The following is a 12118-nucleotide window of genomic DNA, read 5'->3' on the forward strand; positions in this document are numbered from 1 at the left end:
AAATATAATGGGATACGAATTCAGAGTGTAAAAAAATCTTCCAGGTCACCTCTTCTATCTTTCTGCTAATACAAGTCTCTTTCCTAAAGTTCATTTGATTTGGTTCTGCATATTTTTTTATAAATTTTTATAAATTTTATGCATAGGAAGCACTGGCCTTAGCCACATTTTCTTGAGGAACTATTCTTCTTGTTAGGCTGTACTCACTTAGTCCTGCCACCAAGATCTTAGTCAATATATTCTCTCTAAGTAGTTTCTCAAAGCAACTCTCTTAAGGGGCCAAAACCCAGTCTTAGCAACAATTTAGTATATTAGTTAGGTCTGGTGGAAAGAGTCTGTTTCTTACTACACCTATAAATCCAGCAAATTTTGAGACATATTGAGACAGGTCCTTAAAAGAGGGATCTCTATTAAGGACCTAAGAGGTTTGCTTGTAGGAGTCATTGCTAAAGTATACTGGTTGATGCTAGCTGTTGAAAAAAATGGGAATTGGGCATCAAGAGTCAAGGTTATAGAACTGCAGAGCTCTCCAGAAACTATTTACACTATACTGGTAAATTTCTCCTCATTGTCATGGCATAAGCTTTAACAAATGAATTTATATTTATATATGACGATTTATATCAAAAAAATGTGACTCCCCTACCAGTTTTGCCCTAAGCTACTGAGTCATCTTTATGGATTTATTTCCAGAGATGTTGAGCACATACGGTTTGCCAGCAGTTCAGGTAAGCAATAGGGCTTAATATTTCTCAAAAACAAATTGCTTACTAATAAGCTATTGCCAAGGCAATCCAGCCTGAGCGTTTGGGCAAAGAAAGAATATCATGCATCCTCTATACAATTCTCATTCTAGCCAGTTACTCCATGGAAAATACTGTGGCAAGATGAATGAGAGAGAAAATCCCTGAAATAATCAAATTTTCATAGAGGGATTTGAAGCTAGGCAACAAATGTAAAATAAGTAGTCAACATACTCTAGAGAGAAAATTATATGAAAATTTTCGGTGTGCAAAAAATATGATAAATGATTGCAATTAATTTTTATGCACTATACACTCTAGCATGACTGCAAGTTTGGCAGAGCAGATGAGCAGGTGCAATGGCTCATGTTCAGAATGGAGCACCAGAGGCTGAACACAAAGAGGTCTCTGTCACTTTACTCTTAAATGATAAGAAGGTATTAAGAAGGAAGCTTGGTATGGATGAGTTGTTGGCTGACCATCAAGAAATTTGAAAAGTATAGTCTTTTGCGTTCATAAAAATGCTGGAGAACAGCTATGAGACAGCAACTTTACATATCAAAAGTGGATGGTTTCTGTATTTTACTGTAACTCAGACTGTACAATTGAGTCATGAATATTTATAGAAGTGTCACATAAGTTTACAGGCAGCACTTATCTAGATAGGGAGCTTACACTTTTAAAGGAAGAAATTAATTAAGGCTTTCCCCGCCTCCAACCCTGCACCCCCAAGTTCTCTAGTTTTCTAGAAGACTGCCTTTACAACATGTGATTTTACCTGGAAGGCTACTGAAAATATGTACACTTTTGACACCTGCCCTTCTTCACGGCAGCAGAATTTAAGAATTTGCTTTGAATACAGAGAAGAGTAGTCTCATTTATTATAGTTACAGATCACATGGTCATTTGCTCTTAAACTCATGTTGCATTGGCAATCATTTCCTAAGTTCTCCATATTCTACCGAGATTCTGCAATCCTCCTCCATTTTTAACTCCTCTGGGAGAAATGCACACACATAAAACTACAAGGCTGGAAGAGCATCCTCTTGACACTATAAAGATGAAGTCTACTGTTGTCTTCTAGCATTAGTCCAAAACTCCTTTACACTATAAGTGACTCTGGCACTTCCAAAATTTTATTGTGTCTATCCTGTGAACATACCTTTTTTTTTTTAATATGTAGTTAATTATAAGGGAAGGTCTGTATGACACATACACTGTTGAGTCTAACCATTACCAAAAGTGCACAAAAGGAAATTACTAGAAGCTACTAGTTCTTCATATCTCATGTGCTTGAAATTCTTACAAGCCTCTTGCATTGTCACAACTATGTTCTTTTGTTTGTTTATGCTTAGCATTGAGCATTTCAAACAGAAAAATAATTGCTATTTTGTTGTGAATAGAATTTTCCCTTAATCTTTCGTATTTATTATTTATCTCATTCAAACAAGAGAACTGTAAAGAAATCAATTTCTCAAATTTAAAACAGCCTTGAGTCACTAAACCTCCAAGAGAACCTGATGGGTCCTATCAAAACTGAGGCCAAATGAACATGGAATAACAATTTCATGTGTGGCAATATATTTCCCCTTTTTGGGACTCAATGGACTTTAAAAGTCCATTTAACTAATTCTATATTTAATTTATTCTTAATGAGAAGAATTGTTTTTAATTTTCCAGAAAAATAATTCTGTTAGTTACAAAATTTCATCTGTAAGAAAAGAGAAGATGCAGATTGCATGCTCAGCCATTTGCTGTGTTCATTTCCAGAGCCAGTTTTCTGAACTGACATCCAATTCTACGTGTCACAAAATGAAATCATAATTTAGGGACATGATTTAACTGAGAGGAAACAGAAAATTATTTGAACTACACTGGAATAATAATAATAATGCTTTTAATTAGTAAAATCCCACCAAAACCATTTGGATTCTCCACAAAACCACATGTCCTGCCTGGGTTAAATCTGTGATGTATAGCATTAAACTGCATATCTTAAACAGATTGAAGCTAAGAATTTGCCTTTTAAAAAATTATTTGCAAGTTGAGGAATGTCTCCTGAGATATCTCACAGCATGATTTTTAAGAAAAAGGGAATGAGATTTTCAGAACCTTGTGAAAACTGACAGGTTTTGTTAATAGTTTGTTTCAGGTCAATATTTTGGTAGTGACAACCAGAACCAAAGGCTACACAATTCGACTTTGATATACAATTAATGAATCCAAATCCTCTGTTTTTATTCACCAAGACATAGGACTGCACTAGAGCTTTGTTGTAGTTTGAGCTAAATTAGAATCAGTGTTGTGACTCAGTTGCTGTAAATAACGTAATTCTCTGAAAGTTAACTGCTTGTTTTTCTGAGAGTGTTCTTCTCCCAAAGTGATAACACAGGGCACTGGTATGTAAAAAGGCCAATACTTATGCTTATTCCTATAGCAACAAAGGTCATCCCTGGTGAAAAAGGGCTGCACCTGTGAGGAGGGGAAAATAGGGCAGGCAACCTTAAACTGACCAACAAAGTATTCCATCACATACAAGTCATACTGGGTATAAAACAGAGAGATCACAGGAGTCTCCCTCTCTGCTATAATTGCCGACATCCAGTGAGGACCTCATCTGTCTGATTGCTCCTGATCCCCAATCCATGCATTTCTGAATCCTGTTCCTGAGTTCTCCTAGCCATGGACCCATTACCTCATGTCTGCTCTACTGTAGTTGTGGTGATGTACAGTCATTGACAGGTGAGGGTGCAATCTCACATATTTTATTACTTTGTTGTTGTTGTTGTTATTATTTCATTAAAGCTGTAGTTTTAGTTTTCAACCCATGAGTCTTTTTCCTCTCGTTTCCCTCTGCTCTTTCACTTGGGGTGTGGGAGAAGGCATTTGGGAGTCCACTTACAAGTTTTAGCTGACAAAATTTAGCCAGGCTAGGGCTAAACCATGACAAGTAGGTGTCTACAGCTTCTTGACATTTTGGAAAGTGTTCTGTTTTCATGTTGGGTTTTTTTTCAGACATTTTTTTAGAATGAAACTATTTGTTATTATAACCTCACATGAAACAAGAAATCATATCTTCGAGAATTTATTAACATATTTTACAAAGCTATAAAGATTATTTGATTCTGAGTTAGCTCTGGTAATAAACTAACACATGCAGCATCTCAGTCTCATTTAATTTCCAGTTTATTATTTTCCTGGCAGTATGCTCCATTCTGGACAGTAGCCCAGCAATGGTGAGTAATGATAAATGGTTAGGAGTAATTTTTAAATTAGAATAAAATTCTAATGTTTTTTCAAAGACTTGTAAAATTAGGTCAATGCCAAAGAAAGTGGTTTGCTTTAATAATAACTGCGACAAAGGAAGATTACAGAGAAAGCCTACTTCTTGATGGCCTTGAGAGACTCCTAGTGCCTTCCATAGTCATTAATTTTAGGAGATGCAGTTTCAAGCTTGTTCAGGACAAGACCATGAAAATGGAAGCACTGCACAGCACTGTAATACATGACAAGTAAGAAATGTATTTGCATATCAGTAATACCATGAATTCTATTTACTATATTTTCTATGAAGTAACAGATTTACTGTGAAAATTTGCAGAACCATTTTGGAGTGGGTTTTATGTGAAATTTATTCTTTAATATCCTTAATACACTCAAATTGTATCAATCTTCCTTTAGTTATTTTGTGTTCTGGAATACTTCGTTTGATCTTTCTGCATTCCTCTGATGACCACTGATAACAACAGTTAGGTGTTCCTTTTTGCAAGCAGCTGTATTCAGTTCTCTCTTTATCTGCCCTCTTAATATTCATAGGAAGGTATTGGAAAAAAATCCTTCGGCCACAATGCAAATGCTAATTTCTGAGACTGGGAATGTGCTAACCTAAGAACACTATTGAAAATTTGGTTTAAAAATTTATCTTCCTTTGAATGTTTTAGCATTAGCCAATTCTGGCAACATGGCAACCTTAGGCAGACCTAGAGCAATGCTCTGACTCTGTTGCATAGGGGAGCTGAGAGTGGAATTTGTACAGGCTTGAATCTTTGGCTCATGACTCAAGGAGCAATGAGATGGCTGGGTGGAGATTTTCCCATCCTTCCACCCTCTGCAATTAAAGAGCTTAAATTCACCAACTAGAACACATTTTACAGGTCTTAAATCTCGAAAGCTCTCAAATGTTTACAGTTCAACAAAGGCACCTTCCTGCATGAAGAAAGTGATCTCAAGTTTAATTCTGTATTTCTGACATGCAAAATCTGGACAGATTCTCTATATACTGACAAAGTATTCTCTATATACTGACTATATTCTCTATACACTGACAAAGATATGCAGTTCAATGCCCAGCCCAGTGATCATCCGTGACCAGAAAGTGTATGTCTCCTTATTTGGTTAAAAGGATATTATCATAGAATGGTTTGGGTTGGAAGGAACCTTGAAGTTCATCTAGTTCCAATCCCTCTGCCATGGGCATGAACACCTTCCACTATACCAGGCTGGTCAAAGCCTTATCCAGCTTGGCCTTGAATACCTCCAGGGATGAGACTTCCACAACTTCTCCAGGGAACCTGTTCCAGAGCCTCACTGCCCTCACAGTGAATAAATTCTTCCTAATATCTGACCTAAATCTATCCTCATTCAGCTTAAAAACATTACCCCTCATCCTGCTGCTACACCCCTTGATAAAACAGTGATCCCTGTCTTTCCTGGAGAACCCCTTTAAACACCAGAAGGCAGCTATAAGATCTCTGTGGAGCCTTCAAGTCCAACTCTCAGCCTGTCCTCACAGGGGAGGTGTTCTAGTCCTCTGATCATCTTTATGGCCCTCCTCTGGGCTCACTCTAATAGAAACTGTCTCGATCTGATCTCAAGTTCAGATCTGTTAAATATATACTTATTTATTAAAATTCCCTGTGTAATGTAGTACACATTAAAACTGATCAATTCTATGTCTCTTAAAAACACAGCAGATTACTTTCTGATCTTTAACATATTAGGAGACTATACTGAAGTGCCCCTCTGAGAAAAACAACACTTTCAAGAAAAGGAAAACCATTTTAATAAGTGGTAAATCAAGAATTTCTCCTTCAGCTACTAATCATACAGAGAGGTGAATCAGTCAGACACGATATGAATTAGTCCTCCTTTGCAGCTTTCAATGACTACTTGCTGGATATCTTCAAATCTCAGTGTTTTAAGGAAAGATGAACATTTTTCTCCTATAGGATGAGGAAATTGTCACCATTTTCAAACTCTACCTTGAAGGCACTCAGCTCTGCTGAGTACCTCAGCTTGAAATTGTTTTGTTTAGAAATATATTTGAAATTAAATTGTGTCCGCTGTGGAAAGGAAGAAAACATCTATTCAAACCATCCAGCCCTGCGGTCTTCAGCTCACAAGGGCTAAGACCGAATCCATTACAAGTGAACACACATTTAAATTTCCAAAAAGCTGTAGAGAGAGACTTTGAAAGTTTGAATAGGTCAGCTATCATATACACGCTTAATTAGATAAATAAGTGACCTTGTCTTCTTACTTACAATGTAGATTAGAGTGAACAGGAAGAACTGCTTATAGGGAATCCATTTTCCATAAAAATTCGTCACTATTTGGTGCACAGAGGCACCTAGTTTTGGTTATAAATTTGGAGTTATTTTGTAATAATTTACTACTTGTTATCTTCAGATTTTCTTGTCTAAGCACACATTAGTAATTAGAATGTATAATTTAAGAATAAAACCCCAAGAAGCAGGCAAATGAACAAGGTATTTTCTAATACAGTTCATATTAGAATCACATTAGTTTCTATAATAAATACTTTTCCATGTGGTGTATATCAGAAATACAATATCTAAACTAGGCACAGCTTTGGGTCTAAATCTGAGAATAACTATTGCACAACCATTAATAAAGTGTCCTTTTCTTCACTGAGACTTTGTCCCTATAGGCAAACAGAAGGTGTAAATGGCAAGGTGGGCGTTTTACAAGTTTTGAGGCTTTTTTTCCCCCCTCGCTCATATCAACTCCAAATCTGACTTTATTAAACTTTTAAAAAACTTTGAAAAAGGTAACAGCATATTCATTTCAATATTGGTAATTATTGCACAGGGACTGCATGACTTGCAGTTATGTTTTTAACAGCAAGGTGATTAAACAAGACAGACTGCAGTGACATGTTCATCCATATAATACAAAGTTATCAAAAGAAATAGGAAAGATTTCTACACTGACCATAGTCTGTGTTTTCCGGCTCCCAGCAATTTGATGGCCAAAAATAGGGTGTCTGTAGACAAAATAAAAAAATAGAGAACTCAAGTTAGACAATGCTAGCCTTATACAGTCCTTGGATTGATACTGGTTTTCAGAGTCAATTTACATTTTTGGTAGATCTATTATATTTTTAAGTTGACAATCTTGAAATAGGCATCAAAACAGAAAATCACTCTTGTACACTTGTTTATTCCATTATTGAAAGAATGGCATGGAAAAGGAAGAGCAAAGGTTTTTTTTTATTCTTAAACTTAAGGGAACAAAACCAACAAGGTTAGGCAGTGAGATTGTCTTTTTTTTCTTCCACAGAAACACACCTCTCACATGTCCGTAAGAATCAGTTTTAGAAAGCAAAAAGACAGAAGATACTTCAGGGTACTTTCAGTTCTTGATCTCGTGTTTTCATTAGTATATATTAACATTCAATACACTTTTCTAGGAGTTATTTGTTTAAAATGCCACTGAACACTGTCTGTTTTCATGAAGTTATCAAAGTTCTTTTAATTTGTTGAAGTCTATTTTTCTAATTGTTTACTGGTTGTGATTTAAAATGTGATTTTTTAATGGAAAGCCAATAAAAGTATCAATAAGTAGTTCAATATTATGCTTATTGAAACTGTGCTAAAGGTATAGTTAAAATAATTAAATTCTGCCAAATGAAGAATATAAGACCATAAAGGAATTTTTCATAAAAATAAATTTATTTTTAAATGATAACTTTTTGTTTAAATGTAAAGGTTTATAGTATTTTATACACAACACATTCATACATATATATACACACATACAGAGATTTGTATATTATTTGAGCAGTTGAAGTAATCAATATTAAGGACATGTACTAGTCTGAGCGGTATTTCAAAACACTGGTGCTTCCTTAGGAAAAACTTCTGCTTTACTCGCTGTTTCTTACAGGATTTTCTCAAAGATCTCCCAGCTGCAAAAATGGAAACCTCTCTTGCTGCCCACTTATCTCAAAATTGTTCTAGTGTTAATATGGAAACCAATGGGGGTGAAGGAGGAAAACGTTCAGACCTACTGACAGGTTAAACATATATTGTGAAGAATCTCTCTACTGCAACAATGACCCATCAACTTTAATAGGAGATATTTAGAACTTGATATTTATCAAGCAACAGCAATGAGTTAATCAGAAAAAAAGGAACTGACAGAAGCTCACTTCAAAGGCTAAGATGTGTTTCATTGAAGCTATTTTGTGCTCAGTAGTGGAGCAGCAATAAGTCATTCTCCTATCAACTATTCCTTCACAGTGCCACTAAAATCAAAGTGATCAGTATAAGCATAAATGGAAAGAAGAGGAACCCCTACACAAGGAATGGTAGCACCCAGTGAATCCTGGAGAATCAGGAAGCTGTAAAAGTAATTTAACAGTGTCAATTGTATAACACATACAGTCACCATCATTTAAATATAGTTTTCCAACTCAAGGAGGGAGAACAGTCCTTCCTTAAAAGCATGAAGAGTAGTTTGGGAGGGGCCCCAGAAGAAAGGCACAACTATCTCACTTACCTGCTAACAGTAACTTTAGCCTCTGTTTGCAGGTTCAAGGACACAGTAGGTGTTACTAAATACAAAACCCCTACATCTGCTTAGGCAGCTCCGGAGCTGAAACTGGCTGGGGCTTAGATTTTATTTAGGAGGGGAAGGGTTGCAATTATGATGGAGGACAGCTGGAGATAGGTGCAGGGGAGGAGCCTTTTCAGAAGATTCTTCCAGTTGTGGGTATACCTGGTGCAAACTGCATATTAAAACTTCTCATACCTACTTAAGATTTCTCTTGACAAATTACATATACACCCATCACAGCTAAGATTGAAAAATAAACTTCATCTTCTGATTTTGAGCAAATCCCCAAATTGCATTTTGGCATTCATTTCACACTGGCTATGAGGAAATACAATATATTCAAGACTACTCGCTTATGATGCAAGAGAGGACTGCTGTTTCATGAATAAATGAAGAGCGACCCCTTGACCAGCAGGAATATTGCAAGAAATATTTCTGAGAGGAACTCAAATGAATAATATAAATCAAGGATAAATGTGATGTTATTGGTTCCAGTACTAAGCTAAAACAATACATTAAACTTTTATTGGGACTTGCAAATCAGTAGCTAAGGGAATGTGGGTGCTATACAGAATATTGTAAAAGAGGCAAGATCTTCAATGTTGTGAAATGTCTTTTGATTTCAATAGCAGGCAGAGGCATACAAGAATTTTCTGGAGGATGAAAAGGTGTGTCCCAATGGCAGGACCCACTTCTAACGGAGGACTCAGTTCAGACCAATGCTGAGAAGTGTGAAAACAGAACAAGAACATTTTTTCCTTTCCAAAACCCAATGAAACTTTTGAGGGAATAGGTAAAAAAGATATTGTTCCATTAGAGAATACCTGACCGAGACTCTGCAGGTATGTAGTAGTTGGGGAGAAAGTGATTGCAGGATGAGCTTGGTAATCTGTAAAAACAAGTACAGCAGCATGAGGGCCAGCAGGCCGTTCTCTGAGAGGAAAGGAAGAGGGGGTCTCTTGCGAAAGTAAACAAGGGACAAGGAGACAGAAGAGAGATTGCAGATATTGAATGAGACCATACTAAATGACCAAGTACCTTCAGAGAGAAAATGATGGACCAGTGTAAACACACTGGCAATTTTCAGTCAACTAAATATGAAAAAGAAATCATGGAAAAAGCGCAAATTTAAGTGTATGCTACTCAGGATGAGCCCAAGCCTCCCTCCATCACCTTTCCTCTGCATGTAAAAGCAGAAAAATTAAAACAGAACATGAGTTTTAATTAGGAAATCACATGATAAATCATAATAAAAGTTTCCAATGCTATGTTATAAGATGCCAAAAAGAAACCTCAGCAAAAGGCAAATATTACAATATGAGAAAGGGGTTCAAATAACAGTGAGTACTACTAAGTACAGAAGACAAGTATTATAAATGTCTTCCTTGTTCGATTCTCTAGAAGGAGTGAGGCTGTGGTTAGATAAAGGTCTTTCTGCCTAGGGAACAAAATACAGGTGCAAGCACTCCTTGCTGATGGTCTGAACTGGGCAGGCACAAGAAGTGCAAGCCGCGACCCTGCCTGCATGGTGCTTGGATGCCTTTAATGGGACCTGCTGAGAAGTACAACTCATCAGCTCAAACACTGCAATGTGGTCAGACCTGGCCTCCATCCAGCTGGCTCTCAGTGGGAACAAAGTTCATGCCTGCCTGCAATCAGCTTTCCAAACATTCCCAAAATTAATTTCATCATGAAGATAAGACTACAGGGCAAAATACAGGAAAGAAGACCAGGGACAGAAATATTTTTATGAGGTCAGATATTTCAGGTTAGGGGCCTGCTGAAATTCAGCACAGAACGCTTAAGGAATTATTATTTTTCTCATGCAAGTAAACTGTGTTTATTTGTAGAGAACAAAAAAGCTTCACCTAACTAAGAATGACTCATGATTCCTCAGCACTGTGAGTGATATGCATGCGTAAATATTACAAATTTTTTGGTAAGGCATTTCTCTTTTTCTCCTATCTCTAACTCTCTACAATATCTAGTATGTAGCTGGCAAGATTTATCCAAACTATTGGACTACCTACATGATGTCTAAAGGAGTGCAAGTTATGTGAAGGCAAATTATACACACACAAAAAAATAAATTAATTCAATTAGCCTTTGAAACATGGACAGAAAATTCAAAAAAAAAGAAATCACTTAAGGCAGAGAAGCTTCAGAAACCTACAGCAAAGGGCAGATTACCTTTTCAGAAAAGGGGAAATGCTGAAATTTTCTGTATTCCAATCTTTCCAGATCTAGTGTCTAGACTGAACAATTGTAACACACTGCCAGTTTCTGAAGATTTTTCAAAAACACAGTAGGTCTCTGGCAGTGTAAATCCCCTTCTAGATGAGAAATAAACAGTAGATGCTATGAATTTTAACCAAGGCAAAGTTCTACATTACTTCCTTAACAACAAGTGGATAATTATGGCATCACCATAAGATATGTGCTTAGAAGCATCTACAGCAGCTGATAAAGTTATATTCAAAGAGTGGATAACTATTATTCACTTGCAAAGCAGGAAATGGCATTGTCTATGTGCAGAGGCAAGGAAAACTCTCTTAAAACTCAGCACAATAAATAGTGGTAAGGGTCTTAATTAGGACTTAAAGAGAAAGAAAGTCAAGAAGTCAAGAAACATCTTTAAAAAGCCTAGACATTGAAAACGAAACATAATAAAAAATCATGTTCTGATTAAAGGATTTTTGCAATGCTGTGATTATCTGGAGAAAATCCATTAAGAGTAACTTGTGTGCGGTTAAAATGACTGTCATTTTTCCAGTGGTGTATTCCACATTTTCTTGCCTAATGGCTCAGTATCAACAGCCATAAAGTTCTGATCTTAATCTATTTCACCATGTGTTATGCACACTGGATAAACTGGAATACCCCTTAATAACTTGAAGCAATAAAAGTAAATCTCAAGCAACATCACTCCTGGCTGAGAAAAGACCCAAGGACCTCATCACAAGGCTTCCATGATAGTGGAATTCAGTAATCAGAATAATACATTCAGATTTGAGGCAAACGTGTATCAAGTCTGCCCATTCAGGCTAGTCCTTGAGTGCACGCAGCAGCCCCTTAGCTTTGTCCATTCTTTAGGGGCATGCTCTGAGTGCATCCCCACTGCATTTGGCTGCAGCCCTTCCCAGTCCCAGTGTCTCGTGGGCTCCTAGCTGTGCAGAGATTTAATGTCCCAAGCTCTGCAATCAGGCATATTAACATCAAGCTTGTGCATGGTCTGAGACAGAAATCCCTGGAATCTTTGATTCCAAAACTGTCATTTTCCTAAAGTCTACTTTGTCCTTTAGATGTTACTAACTTCAAATAGTTCAATCACATAACATGTGACTATAATGTATGTGCTGAGTTTACATCTTTACACTTATGTTTTAAAAGCCTCCACATAATATCACAGTCCAGATATTTAATAGTCCCTTAGAAGAACTTGCTAGAGAAGTTATCCTTGAAGACAGGGGGAAGAAGTTTTGCCTTGTTTGACAAGGAAAGATTAGGAAGACAGA

General features: G+C 36.6%; 1 protein-coding gene across 11 annotated transcripts in view; it reads right to left on the minus strand.

The window, feature by feature from the left end:
• RGS7 (regulator of G protein signaling 7) overlaps nucleotides 1-12118 on the minus strand; it is a 234252-nt gene that overhangs the window by 66904 nt on the left and 155230 nt on the right. For all 11 annotated transcript variants that reach the window (XR_011337012.1, XM_069852370.1, XM_069852368.1 and 8 more), the window contains exon 6: nucleotides 6978-7029. Coding sequence is in view for 10 of the 11 variants with exons in the window: in XM_069852370.1 (XP_069708471.1) it covers nucleotides 6978-7029 (52 nt within the window). In the remaining variant the exon portion in view is untranslated. The remainder of the gene's footprint in view (nucleotides 1-6977; nucleotides 7030-12118) is intronic.

The sequence above is a fragment of the Phaenicophaeus curvirostris genome, chromosome 2, assembly GCF_032191515.1.
Source record: "Phaenicophaeus curvirostris isolate KB17595 chromosome 2, BPBGC_Pcur_1.0, whole genome shotgun sequence".
Classification (NCBI taxonomy): Eukaryota; Metazoa; Chordata; class Aves; order Cuculiformes; family Cuculidae; genus Phaenicophaeus; species Phaenicophaeus curvirostris.